The sequence below is a fragment of the Momordica charantia genome (genome assembly GCF_013281855.1).
Source record: "Momordica charantia cultivar OHB3-1 chromosome 8 unlocalized genomic scaffold, Mcharantia_2.0 BLBB01000008.1, whole genome shotgun sequence".
Classification (NCBI taxonomy): Eukaryota; Viridiplantae; Streptophyta; class Magnoliopsida; order Cucurbitales; family Cucurbitaceae; genus Momordica; species Momordica charantia.
This window is the reverse complement of record NW_028275166.1, coordinates 25,664,653-25,686,843: the sequence shown is the minus strand read 5'-3', so window position 1 is coordinate 25,686,843 and position 22,191 is coordinate 25,664,653. Positions and strand designations below refer to the sequence as shown.

The following is a 22,191-nucleotide window of genomic DNA, read 5'->3' as shown; positions in this document are numbered from 1 at the left end:
TCTCACTTTCGTCTTTGTGTTTTTAAATATTTATTTTTTTACCATTTAAGTGAGAGTTTTAAATATTGGGAGAGGATAGAGATGGATTGATTATTTGGGAAAGATGACCTCGTTTTGGTCACCTAATCTCAAGGGTGAATATGTCTACGAGAAATTTAATACTTCTTTCCTAAATATATTTGTCAATACAAGTTCATTATTTAATGATATATATTTACGATTTAAAAACATATACGTTCGTATATATTTAAAGTAATTTTAAAACTGACGATGTGAGCATAGTTCAGGTACAAAGATTGAGGCTCGAATACGTCAGGACTATTAAATACAAATTAAAAGATCAAATAAACAATTTTCTTCTCCTAAATAGCGTAACTAGGTGGGTATCTTTCAAATATATACAACTTTACTAGTTCAGAAGGAAACTTTTAGTTTAACAAATAGAAAGTGTTGAATTATTCAAAATGCCCCTGAACTTTGTGGTTAATTTCAACGATACCCTTACTATTTAAAAAGTTTCATTTCTCAACGGATCTTAAAATTGATTCAACTATGCCTCTGAACAATATTACCCTTAAATTAGTGCGAAAAACTAACATGATTATTGAGTTGTAAAATGAGCACGACAAATATCGATAATCACTTTTCAAACAACATTTGTTGTTCATTTTTAAACATATCCCACGTCCGTGATAGTTTAGTGGTTATTAGAATTTGCCACATTTTCCATTCATTTTGAAAAGTGTTGCAACTAAGCAGCCACATCAATTTCTATCACTCTCGACAGTAAAATTATTCAGGAGCATATTTGGATCTATTTTAAATGTCAAGGTGGAAATGAAATTTCTTAAAACAACAAAAATATAAGTGGATAATAAAAGTAGAAATAAAAAAAATAAAAGATTTATTAAATAGAGTAAAGTTTTTAAGAATAAAAACAAAAACGTTATCAAATCAAACCTATTCATTGAAGGCCACTCATCTCTTAAAAAGGTTTATTTAAAGTGAATATATATATATATATATATATAATTTAATTATGTCTTTCACTTCTTTAAAAAAATAATTTTAAGTCTTTCACTTTAAAAGAAGGACCATTTAATGTAAAATACATTATTTTGGATTTTTCTGACTTTGGTACCTCCTCGATTCATCCATAGGGTCCATAGTGACGCTGGCCTCACATTTCTTTAAACAAAACCAAAAAAGCGAAAGCAAAACGACAGAGGATCGTTACGTTTTATGCAAACAGTTGGATTTATTCATATTAAATTAGTCAATTACAAATTTAACCTCTTGACCTTCATGGTCGTGCCTAGTGTATTTTAAAGATATATTTAATAGTGATTTTAGCATGACCAAAATTATTTTTGTCATTGCCAAGAGATTCCAATTTTCTTTGACAAATTAAAAAAAAATTGATTTTAGAAAAGTTTAAAATTATTTCAAATTCATTTTGAATATATAATTTGAATGATAATTTTAAAAAATCAATTATACTTAACAATTAACAATTACAGAGGCATCTACCTCAACTATACCATATTAAGCTTTCTTCCCGACATTGGAATATGGATTGGGAAGGGCGAGTGGATGAGACCTTCGAATCGCGTCTCAACCATGAAAGGAACTCCTCTCGTACCTATCGGTGTCTCGTCCCTTCGCTTCACGCGTTCTATGCCATCACTCCCCAAGCCACTCTAAACTAAGATCCCATTTGATAAACCTTCCATTTTTGTTTTCGATTTTTAAAAATTAAGTATGAAAACACATTTACTTTTGTGTTTCTTTATTTTTTATCTTACTTTTTTGAAAACATGATGTATTTTGAATTTCAAAAATATGCAAATAATTAAATTATTTGTATATAGGGCCTCTTTTTTTTTTAGAAATAAAATATCATCATTCCTTTTAAATTTAACTGGTATGTTGTCTCGAAAATTTTTTGGGATTTATTTTATTTTGGGTTTAAAACTTTTAAAAAATAATTATGTTGATCTTTATCCTTAAGTTATTGTCAATTGTTTAATAGATGGATGATGTAATTTTGAATATGTGTATTAGTGCATTGACTTATGCATGTATTGAAAGTATGATGCTAGAGGTGAGTATTGGGTAGAACAAATATTCACGACAAAAATAAAGACCAAAATGGTTGTTATTTTCTTTCTTCTTTTCTTGAGTTTGGATCGAAAAATGGAAGAGTTGCGTGAATCAAAAATCCAAAGGAGGTTTCTAGCGCCAAGGGTAAAGATGTCCGAATAATAGTAATTTTGAAATGTCCTCATTGTGTTTGAAACGATGTTAATTAGGAATCAATAGAGATTTCCATATATTTACTTAAATGAATAGATGCAATATGCCTACTCAATTGGAATTGAGAAAATGTTGGATTTAGAAAATGTTGGATTTTTAATAGGGAAAGAAAGTGAAACTTGAAGATATTGAAAAAACCGTTGAATATATGAATTTAACATCCAAAAATTAAATTCGTGTATTAAGAATTTGATTGTTATTGTATAACAAATTCTTTATGTTTCAACTTTTGTGTCATGTAACATCAAATTTGTTAAAATTACATATTTGTTAAAGATGAAGTTATCTTTTTAAATAAGAAGTTTTTTTTTTCTTTATTTGGTTAAAGTTACAAAGTTACACAATTGTAACTTTATATATATTCAAGTTTCTTAGGAGATGTTACAAATTTAGACAACTATCTATAGTTGTTTTCCTTCATGATATATCCAAGCATTTCTCATTTTGAGTTCTTCCTCCTCTCCCAAGAGTTCTTTCTTTTGGGTTGTTGTTCTTGTTTGTGTCGAGAGCAAGTGTCTAAGAGTTCTGCCAGATCTGAGTAATTCAAAGTTGCTGTTCTACCGAAGTTAGTCGTTGTATCCTGCTGAGACAATTGTTGTAGTCTGCTAGCAACTTGTACAGAGCAAATAATTGTCTTCAAGTCAGCGCTATCGAAGCGCGCATCGACTATTTTATCAAGTTTTGGTGTTCATCAAATTATCAAAACTATATCGTTTGTAGCCAGTTACGTTGTAATCTGTTCATCAGTATTATACAGTTTACATATACCTCGTATATTTAAAATTCTATCATTGCTATTACAAACATACGATTGGTGCTCATTCAATTTTGATTTGAATGGGTCGGGTCTCCCAAGGTAAGGTACATATGGCTGGCCCTTCGAGTATCTCGATGGTTCAAACAAATAAAAGCCCAATTCCAATCACATCCCCTATCACAACAAGTCCAATCTCAAGAAATATAATTAAATAATCTACCTGATTGTCGGATAGAATCTTCTAACAAGTGGTTAAGAGTTAGCAAGCAATCTTAGTATTTTGACCGGAGGTTTGCACCCCGTTCCCTTTCTTAGACATTATAAAAAATTTTGAGACCTAAGTAAAATGCACATAAAAGTTTTTTTTTTTCACAACATATGAAAGCAGGGATCAAACTCACAAACTCTTAGTTTGAGATATATGTCAATTACTACTAGCTATACTTAGTTTGACAATATAAGATTTAAATATTTATTTATTTATTTCCTCCCAATCGAGGTGTCCAAATGACAGCTACAAAATTTTCAAAGACTCCAAATAAAATGTTGTTCAAAGTTGACAACAAGGTGTAGATGCACTAGATGAGCTTTAAGTTTCATTTGTTGATAACTCAAGTTCAAGTTTAGATGCATTTAACAAAGCCAAAGTTATATTTAGTGTTCAATCTTTTCATTTCCTTAAGAATTAGTTGGGAATTAGTGGCTATATTTCTTCTGGGTTAAGCCAAGAGTTAACATCCTTTGCCATTAGTGATAGTTTGCATGTGCGGAAGCATTCAAGCATGTCTTGATCTTCTTTTGATCGTTTGGGATGATTCGGATTTCAAACAAGGAACAAATTTTATTAGTCTGAGATAACAGATCCATCGAGACAATCTAAAACTCAACCGTATTCTTGGTTAAATTTCATCTTGTTTTGAGGGATTTTGAGTTTTTGTTTCAGAGTTGTTCCTCATGGGATGTGAATCCCGCAGCGAAAGTAGATCATCGTTCATGATTTTTTTAGAAAACAAAAACAAAAGTGTGAAGAAGAAAATACAGGGAAACTTACATTTGAAGAACTTTTCTTCAACGATTTCCACCCGAACACCACCAAATGATCTTCCATGCTATCCTCTTGGGTCTCGAGATCGCGCTTGTGGGAGCAATTCGTTTGGAATCTCAGGGAGAATTGAGAGAGATTGTGTTTTATTGAGAGAAAATCCTTGGGTGTTCTTCTAATTAATTTGTTATCCCTATGTTGCAGAACTAGTAAAAGATAACAAAGACAGTACCCCACGTCACTTTACGGGGAGTTTTATATATATATATATATATAATCATATTAAATAATAATTAATTATTAATCTAATTAATAATTAATTAATATATATATAAAAATTAAATAAATAATTAACACTTAATTATTTATTACAAAAATAAAATCATATTCTATTGAATTTCTCTCGTATAACCTATAGTCGTAATGTACATCTTATGCACATCATTTTTAACATATAGTTTTAATATGAATCTTATTCATATTAATTTTATTTGAATCTCATTCAAATAATTTCTCTCATAATATATAGTTTTAATTTAGAATTGACTATATATTATAATGTATCAATATATATATATATATATATATATATATATATATATATATATTCCCTGAACATTTCAAATTCTTCCAAAAACTTGATCCTCGTTTTACCAGTTATGAGCTAGCAAGGGGACCTAATGGACCTACAGATTAGAAGCTCCAACGATACCGAGATTAATCGGTCAAACTCATTGATCGAGTTAATCAACATTCGTTAACTACGGGTCACTCCACTAAAGACTTGCAGTTGCACTCTTCTCACTGCATAATGTTTTCGTGTCCACGGATATATGACCATTAATGACAAATCAATCCTTCACGAGTGCTCGTAACTCAACTTAGGTCAAATTACCGTTTTACCCCTGAGTTACATCTTACTCTTTAAATATCACTGATCCTCTAATGAACAACCCGGTTATGGTCTAACCAATAACCGGAAGTCCCTCTCGGGCCAATGAGAGGGTGGGGCCCCTTGTTCAAGTTCCAGAGTCAGCATTTAATAGAACACTCATCTACTCCCCTAAAATCGGGAAGGAGTGAATTCCATCTTGTGAAGTTATGTTCCCAACTCCCCACTCGGTCTCGTCCCCAAAATGGTAGGAATATTGAGTCGGCAACTCGGGCCACTCTCACCCATATAGATCAAAGGACGAATCCTCAAGGGCAAGAGTCCATAACTCACTCAGAATTGAGAATGAATTATTTGGTCATCCTATGAAATAGCAATCTATTAGTCAACGGCGTTACATCTAAAAATTGTCTATTTCGCAGTCCGGTCTTATACAAACTCATTGTATATGATACCCTCACTCGCATGTCTCCACACAAACGACCTGGATCGAGTCGTCTGTAACATTTACAAAGTGGGCAGTATCCATAGTGTTGCCAAGATAAGGTACCCAGCCTTATCCATATACTATAGACCCTTTAGGTTATTCACGGGACATTATCCACTCGTATATTAGGGGTATATCAAATATATATACCCAGCTGTCCCGGTTACATGATAATAACCTTGGATGTTTAGTTTATTGGATTTTTGGACAATGCAATACTATAAATTCAATAACAAATTTATTGAATAAAACTTTATTGAATATACAGTTGTTTTTACATAAATACAAACTATGAGTTTATGGAAACACACCCAACAGTTCCTTTTATAAGTTTTTTCGGTTTTAAATTCTCAAACGCTTTTCTAATTAATAGTAACGAATCTTTAATATGTGACTGTGTTAGGGTATGTCATTTATGTACCAACCTACAACTAATGGTGGTACCTTATGTCTTAAAAATATATATATATATCATATATTTAAGAGAGAATGTAAGATTTGATTTTTCTTCTCGTGTGAAAATTAGAAGAGACATGGCACGAATCAAAAGGTAAATTAACATTGAAACAATTTTTTTAAAAAATAAATCTATACATAATAGAGCTAGGAGATCCACAAAATTTACACTCATAGTTTTATGTTTATTTGTGTGTAGGATGTTACTCAATTGACAATATGACATATCTACTCCTTTGTTTAGTCTAATGTGAGAATGCATCATGTTAGATGCAGAAATTTGACCTCCTGAGATTCTGCTAAATTCGTACAATCTTCAAGAATAAAAGGGATCGACGAAACCGGCAAAATAGAATAGCATTAAAGACCGGTGTCGCTCTTGCCACACAGGCTCCGATGCTTAAGTCAGAATCAGAGCAGTTGAATATAAAATGTGGGGTGTTATGAGCATACATTTAGGGTTTAGTTTACTCCCCTATTTATAGAGGTCGAATCCTAATCCCTTCAAGATTTATATCCGTTGAATCCTAATCCCTTCAGGGTTTAATCAGTTGAATCTTATTCCCTTTAGGATTTACATAAGTTAAAATCTTAATGCACTCAGGAGATTTAGACCGAGTGGGCCTCATGCTGCATTCAGGGCCAAGACCAAGTCGACTCGGATCGGGCTGCACGAGGGTCGAGGTGAATCGGTGAACTCGACCATTGGGTCGAAACTCCTCTGCACCGAGGAGGTCTCGCTGCCGAGGACTGCTCGGCACCGACCCGGGTTGCTAGGCCCTGACCCACTTACCTCTCTTTGGGTCTGCTTCTTCTTTGACTCCATTTCGTCTTTTCGATTGTTTAGTCTGATCTCTATTTTACTCCTCTAACACATTGTACCCTTTATCTAGAGTGTAGGTGATTGGTCAGTCGATACACAAAGTTTGATTTTGGATCGATCTAAAATTAGTTCATATGTTATATCTATTCTTTCGTAGGGTCTTGTCTGAGAGTGCATTATAACTTTTGCACCTACCTAGGAGCATGTGAAAGATCTCTTATTATGTTTGAGTTTTTTAATAAATAATTGTTTTGTATTTTTTTTTTTATTTAGTTGTTGATGGCACACTTTTGCACCTACCAAGAGCATCATGAAAGATCTCTTCTCAATCATAGAAGAGTGGAATCTCCCTAAATCTTTTTTCTCTTTATTCTATGTTTGCTTCAGAATTTGGGGAATTAGTGGTTAATTCTCTCTCAAATCTTTCAATTTGGACCCCACTCTTTTGGATGGGATTGTTGGATGCATGTGGTTTTTCTAGAGGCTAATTTTTTAGTAATAGATTTAGCTTTTGAATGTAATTTAATGCATTTGATCCAATTAAAAAAACTAAATCCAGTTTTACTTAACACACAATTTATTAGCAGTTTGTTTCATGGGAATTCGAGATTCTTGTTGGACGAACATCTAAATTCCCACGTTTTTTATGTCTTTTTAAAACACATATTTCTAAAATTTCCATGTTGAGAACATTACTTTTTACATTTGTACCCTTCATTTTTTCTTCATATATTTTCATTCATCTATTTTTTTTAATTTTTAATATTTTACCCGTCTTTATTTTAATATTTTAAATTTATAATTAAAATAAATCAATGTACTCGTGACTAATAAACAATTTTATGCTATTAAATACATTTGTACATTAGATTTACCTGTAAAATAAATTGCAATTAAATTATATAATATCTCACTTTATTTTTAATATTCTGAAGGAATTACATTATTAATAATATTTATTATCATAAATATATAATTTTAAAGCAACATTTTTTTTACGATCAGTATACCTGTGATATTTTTTTTCTCTTAAAAAATATAATGTGATGATAGGATAAATAAATTTCAACTAAGATAGCATAAACTATATGACTTTCTTTTTGAAATACTATTAAAGTTGAAAATGAAATATATATTAATTTAATATGAATTAATTTGTTCTACAAAATAACATATAAAAATATATAAAAAAAATAAATTATTTCAAATCTCTATTATATTAAATGAATTTATAAATTATATAAATATTCGTAAGGTATTTTTGGAATATTCTATAAATTTAACACATCCCCGAGAATAAATCCTGCAAAACAAACATGACTATTCAAATATTTCTGGATATCTTAATAAATTTACCTACGAAACAAACGTGATTATCTAAAGATGCCGGACATCTAAAATATTTTTGAGAAAAATTCCATCATTTCCATCTTTGGGATGGATTAGTTTAACTGGAATGTGGTTATCAATGATGGTAAAATGTTATAATTGGCTGAGGGATTCTCATTTTGATACTTTCTCTAAAAAAAACTCACTAGAATCAAATTCAATGCATAATGCATGGATCAACTTTCAAATTTTTCGACCCATCTGAATATAGCTCTGTAAACAAGTTACCAATGACCTTTCCTTACCGATGAAGATTAAATCGCCATATTGAACTCAAAATCTTTCAAGTATTCAACTTGATGTTTTTTTTTTTTGTTATTCATCGTCTAAAGTCCCAAAATTTTAGAACTTATTTAGCATGCTATCTCCACAAGTTAACATAAATATAGCTTTAATATTTCTACTCACATAATTAATTTACTTTGGCAAGTTATCTCATAGCAATATTTTGCAACTTTGTTCATGATCTTGTCAAGTTCCTTCATTCAAACCCATGCACATTTTAAAGAGAGTAACCACATTTGCCATGCTTCTCTCGAAGGAACTCTGTAGGTTCAATGTTTGGGTATTTTTCAATTTAGTTCCTTATGTATTAATATTTTTCAATTATACCCCTTTCATCGATGAATGTTAAATCCAAATCCAATTGATGATAAACTTACATCACATGATACTTAATCAGCATAAAATTTCAAATATGGAGAATTAAATTTCTACTCTTAATTTTCTACTAATTGACCCAATATTGTACTATGTAAGCTTATCATCAACTGATTGTAACATTCATGAAACAAAAGAGGATATTTGAAAATTTTTAATACATAAGGGGCTGAATTTAAAACTTTTTAAATAACGGGGACTCACTTTAAGAAACACCCCACCCCTGTATCTAACCCATTCTACTAGCAGGAAGGAAAGGGCCTTTTTTCTTCGAAATTCTACTGAACGGGTTGATCCTCCCTCCCGTTTCAGTTTTCTTTGATGTACTGCTCATGGATTCTCAAACCAAACAAATCTGGATTGAGTAGATCAGGCTTGACGGCCGGAAAAAGCAAAACAAAATTAGGATTCGGCCAAAAAACAACTTCTTTGGCCGAAATTAGGATAAAAGAGAACTAAGATTACACAAACCTAGTTCCGTTGGCACTACAAATCTCTAAACATAGTTTTTTAGCATATCTTTCATCCAATTAGTAATGGGAAAACAATACTCCCAAGTCCAACCACAACAAATGAATACGTATACAAACAGAAGATCATAGGCACAAAAATACCAAAGTTTTTTTTTTTTTACTTATCTTTTAAGTATTGCTCCATTTGCACTTCCAACTTCCCATGGTTGTTCCTTCAACTCTACTCTCTCTCCAAGCTTTGCCCCATCTTTAACAGCATTTTTCTTTCCTCTATATATCTTCTCCCCAGAACATCTCATCTGCTACCTTTTCTTAGCAGCTACTGATAAATGAAACATGTTCAATTCAAATGTTAAAACCTCTTAAAAGTAATATAAGGAGTTCTTAGAACACAGAGATGAAACCAACAGCAATGCTTTAATGGAACCTCATACCCAATTCATAAAAACAGGCAAAAAGAAAGAAAAAGTTAAACTGTAAAATGATATGAATTATAGACATAAGAACTCCCGAAACATTCCCTCAATTTCTTTGTTCAGTTCTTATGGGTTTGAATGAGGAAAGAGAGCAAAACCAGAAGTTAGAGTTAAGTGTACAATGGCAGATCCGTCCAAGCTCCAGAGACATGGCCATTCTCACAGACATAAGCTCGAACAACTGGCTCTCCATCATCATGGTACCCAAAAACCCGCCTCAAACAGAAGGCAGAATGCAAATCCCAAGTCTCCTGACAGGAACAAAACGCACAATTCAGATCAATTTTGTTCCTGTTACCATCCTTTATCGTTCTCCAAACATGAGACGCCTTGAAGTTCTTGAAAATGCCTCTGAAAAGCATGTAGTTCCGCTTCTCTTCAATATGAACGCATCCAGGCCAATCACAAATGTACAAACAATCGCCTCGGAATCGGCTACGGAGAAGCTTGTTCCCTTGCTCCCTGCTCAAATTCCAAACACCAGATGCCAAATGCGACCTCATGGACCTGTAGATCTTCCTCCTCTTGGAAGCAGAGAATTCCCTGTCCGCCATAAAAACACCCTTCTCCACTTTCGTGGCCCCGATTTGGGGATCGGGGACATCGGGCGCCTCAGAATCGTTATACACAGTATCGAGATACAAATCATCGTAGAGAGACCAGGCGCAATCAGACGACGCAGAAGCAGAGAAATCAGAATTGACCTGGAACTGAGTGTCCGTGTCCGGTTTAGGGTGCTGAGAGGGGGCCAATTCGAGATAATTTTCATCGGGCCCAAGCTCGCGCTCGAGGCCGAAATCGGAATTCTCGAGGAGAACACCGGAATGGAGGAGGCCCGGGCAGCAGACGGCGAGCTTGTGAAGCGAGGCCCACCCGCCGGCGGGAACAGAGTCGCCGACGACAAGATCGGCGAGGAGGGAAGGGATGGCGGTGGAGCACTTGGTCTTCCAGCAGACATTTCGGACGGTGGAGGAGAATTTGGTGGAAACGCAGGCCAATCGCGCCCAGTTGCGGGGATCGTCTTCGAGCTTGAAGAAAATGTTGAGAAGAACGTCCTCGGGAAGGTTGGAGAAGGCAGATTCCGCCATTATTGATGAAATCAGTGGGCAACCGGAAGAAAAATCGAGGGTTTGTAGAGAGAGAGGGGCGAGATTCGAATAGTGCGTTGAAGGCGAAGCGGTTGGTTTGAAATGGAACACTGTCCTCTCATGGCTTCTCGCCATTTGCATCCACACACTGCCTCTGCATTCCGTCCACACAAATTCCCTTTCTTTGCATCACAATTCACCACCCATGTACGGAAATTCAATTAATTCCCTCCCTTTTTTTTTTGGGGCAAATTACAAATTTGATCCTATACTCTATGTTCTTAAATTTCAATGTTCAAATTTTTTTTTTCTTTTTGGTTGGTTCTTATGTTGGGTAAAAATTTAAACTACGGATCCTTTTGAGTTGGTTTAAATTCTAATCGTTTTTAAAGATAAACTTAGCTCCTTAATAGTTATGATCAAATTTTGTCATCACCATCATTTAAAAATTAACAACTCATTCTATTTTTTTAAAAATGTTTGTTTTACCTTTCTATCTCTGAACTGTGAAATATTTAATGGTGGTAAAGACAAGATCCCTCTAACAATCTAACAATCAGATGAGCAAGTATTTTTCTTAAAAATATCCCTAAACCTTGGCTTTTGTTCTCAAAATACTCTTATCTTTCAAAAAGTTTCAATACTACCCTTAACCTTATATAAAAGTTTCAAATATACTCTTTGAGCAAACATCCATAAATATTTTGAACGAAAAGTTAACGTGATAGAATTTGAAATGACATACCAATTAACGCGTAAGCTTGCTTGATTTAAGTCTGAACACATAAAAAATGTGAAAGAAACTATCGTTTTTAGAAGGGAATTAGAGTCTATTAGACACCAAATTGAAAATTCAAAGGGCCTATTAGATATTTTTAAACTTTAAGGACCTATTGGACATAAAATTAAAAAGGTCATGCACAACCTTGTAAATTTAAGGACTAATCTTATAATTTAACCTAATTTCAAATATAGCACAAATGTGGCATTTTTTAATGGTATTAATTAAAGTTTGATTTAGATTATGTTATTTTTATAAAAACTTTAAGTTTTTACTATATTTAAAAGTACATCTTTATTTTATATCATTTATATAAATATCTCTTCGATTTATATGACTAGATGTAGAAGGCTAAATATGGGATTTGTTTAATATGTTTTAAAAGAAAATGTAGGGACATTTATCTAGCCCATACTTTTGACTATTGTGTCAATTTAATCGTAAATTTAAAAAAGCTTTAATTACATATTCGAAAGTAATTGAAGTTAAAAAAGAAACAAACAAATAGACACAATGCTAATGGAAATGTCAAATATTATCCAAAGTTTAAGAAAATTATGTAACTTTTGAACTAACAGGGAGTTTTAGATTTTTTTAAATATATATATAACACTTCTTTCATGAGCACTTTTCGAGAGAGTCATTAATTAAGTAATTTCCCTCAAAGTACTTTGGGTGTTGTTTTAAGTGTTATTATAATTTTAAATATCATTTTTTATTAGGTAAACATGCAATGTTTTAAAAAGTAATTTTAATGGGTTAAAAAGCACTTTTCACCCACCCAAAAATCATCCCAAACACATTTTGAGTAGATACAATGCTCAAAGTACGTGGACCAACTTTATAATTTAATTTAATTATTTCCAGGTTAAATAACATATTTAGCTATGAATTTGTAAGTTTGTGGTTAATAAATATCCTAACTTTAAAATGTGTCTAATATGTCTTTTTACCTTAAATACATTTGTATTTAGTAACACTCCAGTTTTTCAACTTTTTGTCTAATAAATCCACAAGTCTTAAAAAAATGTTTAATAAAATTTAAAGTTCACGAACTTAGTTCGATGACCTATCAAATACAAAATTGAATATTTAGGAAATTATTAGACATTATTTTAAGTTAGAAATCTCCTAGACATTTAGGAAATTATTAGACATTATTTTAAGTTAGAAATCTCCTAGACATAACCATAAAGTACGAAGTACCAAATTAAATTTGTAGTTGAACGATTATTAACAGACAAACAAATAAAATAAATATATACTGAAAAGGAGTTGAGAAAGAAAGCCTACGCGAGAACAACTTGTTTTTTGTTTTTCTTTTTTAATCAAGAAAAACAAAAAAATAATTGATCCATTTGGTAACATTATTATTTCTTTTTTTTTTTAATCAAGAAAACATAATTGCACTTAGCCACTATTTTTCATTCTTTCTTTTTTATTAACAAAAGAAATAGAAATATGTTTGATTATTCTTTCCTGTTTTTTGTTATCTAAAATTTTTAATTAAAAATAAAAATAAAAGTTTTATATTAAAATTAACTTTTTTAAATTTATTATGCATTTTATAAGTCAAAAATGATAAAATAGTGCTTTTTATGTATGCTTTGGAGCCAAAAAAAAAAAATTTGAAAACAGAAACAAGAAACCTTATTTTGTTGTTAATAAATTTCCACACAATTTTAGGAACATTTTTCAAAACAAGAGAGATTACCAAACGCTTATATTTCTAAAAAAAATAAAAAATCATATCGTTACCAAACGAATCCTAAAACATCTATTCTACATCTTCAAATCTGTGACCTTACATGAGTTGAGACGGAAGAAAAAAGCCAAAAAAAAGGGGGGGGGGGGGGGGGGAGAGAGAGAGGAATCTTAATGAAGCAACATAAAGATGTGGTGGTGGTGGGTATTGCAATCTAATGGCTTTATGGAAACTTATCTATCTATCTATTTATGTAAAGGACAAACTCAGCCCCCACTGATAAGAAAGGAATCTATGGCCCTTCTAGTGCAACCCTTTCACTTCACAACTCTCCCAGTGACCTTTTTTTCCTTTAAATCTCTATCTTATCTTTTGATAACATCACAATTCTCTCTTTCATCTTTCACATTTTCAAGATGATCAAGCCTTTCAAATTGCTGCAATCTTATCTTCCAATTTGGTCTCTATCTATACACATACCTTCATGTCAAATATTTCTTTGTTATAATCTTCTCTCTTTTGAAAAAGAAAAATTCGAACTTTCAAAATATCTATTTTAAGTTCTAAACTTTCTTATTTTAAGTTCTAAACTTTAAAAAGAAAGGACTGTTTTGATTTCTAAACATCCAAAACAAAAAACATCTATCTTTGTTACCATTTGATGGTATAAACATGTTTACTCAATACTCGTTTCAACCAACCTATGCACATGTTAGCGCACTTGTGGTACTTATTTAGTTTAGGAAATAAAAGGGGCATTTTAAAGTTTTAAGAACTAAAATAAAATAAACCTAAATTCAAATAACAAAATACACATTTTAAAAGTGTAGAAACGAAAATAAGATTTAAGCATTTAATTTTTTCTGGATTTTCAACATTTATGGTTGAAAAGTTGAAGTTAATCTGATCTATAACTTCAAATTTTGATAAATTCACCACAAGAAGAGACTTAGACATTGTTGTGGCATCGGCTAAAGAGCTCCAACCATCAAGTTAGAATCCTAGGACCTAAGAGTAAGTTTGTTAAGAAAATGACATGAGAATGTAAATAATACTGAATCAATGGAGTACATCAATTTCTGGAACCAATGAAATCTGTTTTATATGAAGGCCAAAACAGATTATGAACCAAAAGATGATTTTGATTCTTCACAAAATAAAGCACTAGAAATTCTTTGACTCGTCTAAGCGCACAATAACTGCGCCAACTACTATTTTTACCTAAAGTTTTTCTACTTCAAATTTTTTTCCTAAAATGCATCAATCCCTACTATTAGTCCCTGCTCTCCAATCTCATTGGTTAATGATGCACGTAAGTATGATGGTATTGAGTTACAACTCAAGACGCATGCCAAGAATTGAAACTAAAATCGACACATCTAGCATTTGATGCACAAATTCCTTAATTCTTTTACTACTTCCATTCACCGATTTCATCTACATATTCAGAGTTGGTAATAGAGGTAAGTAAAATACCAGTTGGAGGCTTTCCAAAACATTTCTGACATCCGTTCGAGCCCCTCCTTTCTCTGTCGATGGCAATCCAAATACTCTAATGACCCTACCCCAGGCACATTTGCTGCATAGGGTAGAGCCGGGGGGAGCGTCCTAAATCAATAGAAATGGCAGTGTGCTAAGAGCTTATTGATGAAACCAGTACTTGGAAATAAGATTTCAGTGCCAATAACATGGTCAAGCAGATAATACTGCCTTTCTGATGGAGCAAGGAAAAATAAAATGAATTGGCCTTGTTGCATGACTTGTGAATTTCATACCAGATTAAGGAAAGACAGAATAGAATGTCATTAACAAGTCAAAAACTGTTCAAATAACAAGGCATGTCCATGCATTCTTCATTATTCAATCTCTGAAAGATGATTATAACTATGCATGAGCAGCATCGACATGTTTACCCTCTTTGGCCTCCCGTTCGGCTGCTCTTAGTTTACGCTGCTCCTCCTTATAAATTCGGTTTCTTCTTTGGAACTGTAAGTCATGGATCAAACAGGCAAATTTGAATTAGAACAAATTAGAATAAAGTAGGCAGAACTATTTGTCATAAAGGCAGATCATACTTGAACACGTTTTCCCAGCTAAAAATAGTTTAGACTATCTAATTATTAATATACTCCTTGCATTTTGGACGTTTGTCCAAATGTTCCTATTCTTTGACAATGATATACTTAATCCTTATGTCATGAATTAAACATTTTGATTAAATTTCTTGTTTGTTTTAGAAATCTGAGTTAATCTCTTTCTAGCCCCAAAAAAATAGTAACCCTTAAGAGCCACCATAAAACTCCTCACTAATATAATCGTATTTGGTAAAGAGATAAATAACAGACAAGATAGGTGCAACTTAGAAATTTCAATTCGGGTCCAAATTTTTATCTCAATATAAAAAAAGAATGGAAATTTTGTATAAGTGAATGATGTTAACGATTAATGATATAAACAAAATGCAAACAAACTTCCTAATTCGATTTAGAAACATCGTGATTGAATCCCTCACTCAAATGAGTTCTCAGTAAATATTAGAATCCAACTATTTTCTAGAAAATTTCAAAATCAAAACAAGTTAAAAACTGTTTTTATCTTGCTCCATAAATTCATATAACTAATTTTTATGTTAAATATACAACTGCAAGAATAATAAAACGAACATAATCTAAGCAATATGTGCGGCCGTCACCAAAGACATATTAGTACTCGATTGGATAAAATAGAGTATCAGCTCGACTCACTCTCCATTGCACAGCAAACTAACAGCATATAAAGTACATGGAAAAGAATCAAAGAAAGGGCAAAAAAAAAGTTTTAACTTCCTAAATAATTTTTTTCCTCGCATGCATCGAATGGTGGCTATAATTTGAATTTGGAACCAAGACTGAGCCCTCAAAGGCATATCTAGTGTAGCCGCTTGCACTCTTAACTAGTGAACCAATCCACTATGGACTTAGAGATGCAGAATTAAATAAATAAATATTAAACAGATGTAACAGTGTGGCTTCCTCCCTATGAACAAATGTGCATGATAAAAGAGGTCAAAATGTAGATGTCGCGTAAATAAACTATCAAATTTAGCAAATCCACCATCAAGATCAGAAACTCCTCGTCTCATACTGAACCATGTCAAATATTTATGCATGAATTAGCCAAGCGTGGACCATATTAAACCAAGTCATTGAATCAATAGTGTTTTGGGATTATCTAAGGAGCAATTATATGAGCATTAAATATTTTGCTCCATAGTTGCTGCAGTCTTCGAGTTTAAGCAACAATATTCTACTATACCTTGCCACCTACCCACCTTTTTCCACATGAACATTCAAACTGTGCTTGCAAGTGGCATAACAAACTTATCCTTTTAAATACGCAATAGCAGTTGAAGAGACCACACTACTCAACGACATGCACAGGAGGAATAAAACATTCCAATATAAAGTGACGCCAAAAATAGTAATCAGATTGAGGGTGGTCATTTCTCTCGCAAGAAAGCTATATCCACAAGAAATCAGACAAAGTGCATCTGAATGCATAGTGAGTCGTGATCATGCTAAAAAAAACCTTATTCCTACAAAAACCTAGCACCGTGATTTTTGTTATTTGGCGCTAGAAGTTTTATCAGAGCCCACCTACTGCCAAGATAACTGGAAGTAAAACTGAGAGAGAGGAACCACTCAGAGCAGTAAAATAAAAGGAAAAAGTGAGCCAGTTAGGAGAGTCAGGTATGGCAACTTCGAGGTTGATACCAAGCACTTGGAGATATAGAGCAATGCGAGTATATAAATTCAACCATTGCAAAAAAACAAAAAAACAAAAAAACAAAACAAAACAAAGAAAGAGTATATAAATTCAAGGAAATACATGACCAACAAGGAAGATAAGCAAATGATATTCTCACGGATTAAAATTGATTCATATTTTCATGTCCTTTTCAGAAATCATATCACATATGCATAAGGCATGATCATTTGGAACTAATGAAGACAAATTTAAATGAGTACCAGGTACCAACACCTAAACCAAAAAAGCAAAACGAACAAGGAAACATTTATTCCATAATATCGCCCACCTCCAATAAAACAAAATGTGGCAAAAAAGGATTGGCGCTTATGTGCACAAGGGGATAACTTTCCAAGCCATAAGAACTTACAAAAGTAAGCTACAGATGGTGCCAACATAATCAGAAAAAGAAAGGATCTATCAGGATATAACAAAAAAAAATGAAAATTAGAAAGTGGTAAGAGATCCAAGTGCCCCCAAGAGCTAAAAAGATAACAGTGGAAAATAGACAGAATATCAGAGAATAACATTTGAAAATGAGATAGAGTTGGATGATTTCAGCACCAAGATGAATAATACTGAAACACTCTAGTTTGCAAAACTTGATGTTGTTAAGAGTGCTACTTTTGAAAAATGCTCATAGAGTTAGATTGTCTCCACCAACATAAAAGCATACTTTTGTATTTTCTCATTGTTCATAGTTAGAGTTACATATCTCCCATATCAGGAAGAGACATTCTTCTATTCTTCATTTTAACAAACATGCATAAAGCCACCACATTATCCAAAAACCGATCTAACTCATCATATGTGTTAAACTTAGAAAAGTATCCCTTGTGATTTAAGTGGATTTTGACAAATTAAAATCTCCACAGGTAAGTTATATCTTCAACAACGTAAAAGTATGCTGTTCCACTTTAATAATCAAGCACAAATACACTATATATTCAATTTAACCAAAAACTAATACCACTTCTCCTCAATTTTCTTTTTTAATAAAACAACTTCTTTACACTAAACTAAGAAACCAAAACTCAATTTTGTTAGAGTGAGTGTACATAGATCCATATATTTAAGGAGAAGAAGTATATCCAGAACATGTAATTGGGTATGAACAGAAATGCCTAAACAGACTATAACTTTCACCAAATCTAGTACCAAAGACGCAATCGTGATAATCCATAACACGCAATGTGTGGCAAGCGGTTCACTGCAAGAAATAAAGATAACCTATCCCTCATCATACAAGAAACTTAAAATGTAAGAGGCTGAGACTGAGAGATCCACCATGCTTCTCTAAAACATCCATTCTCATTGATTAAACAACTCATCAGCCACAAAACCTTCTATTTCCTTAGATATGATCCAACCTTTCCCTAATCGATCACTAGCACCTAAAATCAATCGCAAATTCAAATTCCTACGGAAATGTTGTCAATCCACAATCCACGTAGAAAAACAGATCTAAACCAAATCTCACGCAACCGTCCGTGGAGCGAAGGTCGAATTGAACGCCAAAAGTTGAAAAGAATCGGTAACCACACATCCAATACTTGTTCAAGCAATTCATATAAGTTGAAATATAAACAAAATGGAAGGAAGAAATCAAGGAAAATGGAAGGGGTCTCACCTCCTTGGAATGGTGGAGGCACTCGAGGTAATCTTCGCGGAGTAGAGCACAGTCCTTGGGTTCTCGGCAGCGGGACATACAATCGCTGAAATCAATCCAGAAATCGTAGCATCGGCCCTTGTTTCCGGTGATTCCCCACCCTGACGCCATCTTTGTGTATCTCTCGAGGTTACGCCGAATCGGAGTCTCTGGGTTGAGTTTTTTGGTGGCTGGAGCCGTGAGGCAGAGGGAACTCCGTGACAAAATTACCAAAATGGAATGGATTCTGGTTCCAATTCCGAGGGCAACAATGGAACTTAGTTTTTAAAATTTTGCCTATGGGATCTCTATTATTTCTATAAAATTTATAAAAATAAAAATTGATAATAAATATTTAAATTAATAACAAATGAACATAGGTAAATATTGACATATAGACGGAAATTTAATATCGTGATTATAATTTTAAAAGGTTTAGATGGCTACTAGTAATATCAAATATGGTTCAACAGCCTTTACTACTTCTCTTGACATTAATAGTTTAAATTTCTACCATGCAAATGAGACATCCACAATTATCTAGTTGAGTTATGTCCGGTCCATTCAAGTTGTTTCATCGTTTGTGCTATAGATAAGGAAAAAAAATTAGTTGGTATTATTAATTAAGAATCCCTACTTAGTCTTTAACATTGATTTACTCAATATCCACATTAACAAATTTATGTGGTTTATGTGTATGCCCACCAACTAGTATATTGATATATGTATTACTATTTGAAGTCGGATCATTTATCTATTAAATACTCCCATGCCTTTCTTGGTTGGACCAACCCAACCGACGATTTTCGAACGAAGAAGATATGCACCAAAAAACAAATAGAAGTTTTGCCTGCGAAAGCCGAATAGATCTGATTTTAAGGCTTCCAATTCAAATCAGCATCCTCCATCCTCCAAATCTGGTTGAAATTCCACAAATCCATATGGACTTGAAGCTGGTGCTCATGCAGAGCTTCTAGAACAGTCTCTACATGTTTCAGATACTCCTCTCCTAGGTCTTGTTATAAACCCTACCACACCGCTGTCACGGCCCGACTGGCCTGCCAGCGGTAATGGGAATTCTCATGTTCCCTGGTCAAAGACTTGGTTGGATATGAGGGACTGCCAGTGATATACTGGAGGAAGGTGGGGATGACGTCAAGTTCGCATGGCCCTTATGGGCTGGGCCATCGAGATATGAGATGTTTGGATTTTTCAAAACTTCATGGACATGCAAAGGAAAGAAAAAGAACGGATCAACAATGGTCTTTTTTAGAGTGGGATTTTTTTTAATATAATATATGGGTAATGTATCGAACTCACAACCTCTTTTTTAAAGATATATATCAATTGCCGAGTTATGCTCAATTTGAGAAGACGGGTGAGAATTTGGGGAAGTACAAAAATGATTTACTGAGTGTTACTGACCTAAAAACCTTTAAATTGAGAATGGACAGGGATGAAATTTGGAAATCACCCTCCTAGAAAACTAATCTCATTCTTCATTTAATCTTTCATGCGCTCTACAACTTTTCAATAATTATTTACAGTTTTTATCATTTTTCTATCGTTTATTAATGACACCATAAAATTTTTAATTAATTATTTTACAATTTTATTATTTATTTATTTATCTATATTACTAGTAATTTGTCGCATTATATAAGTTTATAAATGATGTGATTTTATTATGAAAGACTACAAATATATAATTGTCAGGAAAAAATTGGACCGTTTGATTGGTAATCAGAAAACATAAATTTGAAAACAATGATTTAATAAAAATAAGAGTTATATTCTTTGTTTTTAATCTTTTCATATTTGTGTTTGGTAGCTGATTTGATAATTGAATATAATTTAAAAAATTATTCAACGTATGTTTAGTAATATATTTATAAAAGTAGTTACAAACTAAATTTTAGTTTAATCTAAACTTATATTAATTAATTTATTAACATTTTTTGTATGAATTTTGTATAATTATTATTTTACAAGGTTATATAATTTAGAATAAATTATATTTTACATGTTTTAACTTTAACAAACATAAAATAAGTTTATAATATGAAATAATATATTTATCAAAAAACAGAATCCGAATTTCCAACCAAACAGACTCTTTGATCCTCATTCGATAACGTAGCTTATACTGACCACCATTAAGGTCCCAGGAGAACTAACGTATGGGAATAAAAATGTTCATTTCCTCAGGGTGTTTACAAAAATTAAATAATATGAATAAACAATGTCGCCTATCTCAAATTTGGGAATCACTACCCAAAAAACTAGCGATCTCATTCTCATTCCTTATCTAGTTATTTTATTATTTTACATTTATACCTTTTTCTCAACGTAATTTTCTCACTAATCATTCTCTCTTAATAGGATCTTCTTTTTTCCTTTTTGCCCATTTTGTTTGTGAAAACCAGCACCCCCAAACTCTCTCTTTCTCGATTTAGATCGTCGGTGAGTGACCCACGACAAGGAATAAGTTACTCACCAATCAAGATTGCAATCTATGTCACAGTAAAAAATTTCAGAAGCTTGTAAAAACAAGGAGACTCGTTAATGAAATGACCTTCTAAAAGTTCCTTATAGTTAAAATGCATTTTACCATGCAAGTGAGGCATCCGCAATTGTGTTGGAACAAAATTTGACTCCCAACTTTTAATGTATATAATTTGTCAATTCTAAAAATTGATGGTGAAAATTAGAGATACAAATTTAAAATCCTATACACTTTTATTTTATGCCTAGACTTCAACTTTCATGACTATAAATAAATTGCTATGTGAAAAGCTTATTAGGACTGGCAAGTTTTCTTACAGTGGTTAGAAAACAATCATGTCACATTTAATTCAAGAGACTTTTAAACATGAAATTTAATAGCTCAAATTCGAATACTGTCATTCAAATAAAATTTGAATTTTGGTTGGAGGTATATGTCAATTACCGCTGAGCTATGTTCGCTTTGGCCAACAAATATGGATTTTTAGACTGAATAAGTATTTCTCCGTATTGATTTTTACCCACTTTTTTTGAAGTAATGTTTTCTAATATTTGCTACCATCACCCTGAATAACAAATGACATTCACTACTCCTCTTTTAATTTTTTAATCATTGCAGTGTCTCTCTCCATCATCTCTTACCTTTTTGTTTCTCTTCCATATCTTCTACTCTTTTACAATCTCCCACCATCTCCCTTCGTTCTTCTTTTTTCGTTTGGGTTATATAGTTTCACATATTCCAAATTTCAACGATCTATTTGGTTCTCGCTCAAATCTATCATGCTTTTGGTGTTCGGTCTCTCGTTCTCTCTCTCGCTCGAAATTTATTTATTTGTTCAATTCTATTAATTTAATATTGTTTATGATTTCATTTAAATTAACCACATTTTATTATTATTACTATTAT

At 32.5% G+C, this 22,191-nt stretch overlaps 2 protein-coding genes across 3 annotated transcripts; both read right to left on the bottom strand.

The window, feature by feature from the left end:
* Positions 1–9,315: 9,315 nt before the first annotated feature.
* Positions 9,316–11,777, bottom strand: EID1 (F-box family protein). Of its 2 annotated transcripts, none has more exons than XM_022299579.2 (2): positions 9,892–11,777; positions 9,316–9,617 (listed from the first exon to the last, which is right to left on the bottom strand). In XM_022299579.2, exons 1-2 carry the CDS (start codon positions 10,998–11,000, stop codon positions 9,608–9,610), a joined length of 1,119 nt encoding a protein of 372 aa, XP_022155271.1. In that variant the 5' UTR covers positions 11,001–11,777; the 3' UTR covers positions 9,316–9,607. The 2 variants fall into 2 exon arrangements, with proteins under 2 accessions (XP_022155271.1, XP_022155270.1); XM_022299578.2 differs by having other exon boundaries at positions 9,870–11,774.
* Positions 11,778–14,986: 3,209 nt separating this feature from the next.
* LOC111022414 (NADH-ubiquinone oxidoreductase-like protein) lies at positions 14,987–19,034 on the bottom strand. Its single transcript, XM_022299580.2, has 2 exons — positions 18,762–19,034; positions 14,987–15,331 (listed from the first exon to the last, which is right to left on the bottom strand). Exons 1-2 carry the CDS (start codon positions 18,909–18,911, stop codon positions 15,230–15,232), a joined length of 252 nt encoding a protein of 83 aa, XP_022155272.1. The 5' UTR covers positions 18,912–19,034; the 3' UTR covers positions 14,987–15,229.
* Between the last annotated feature and the right edge of the window lie 3,157 nt (positions 19,035–22,191).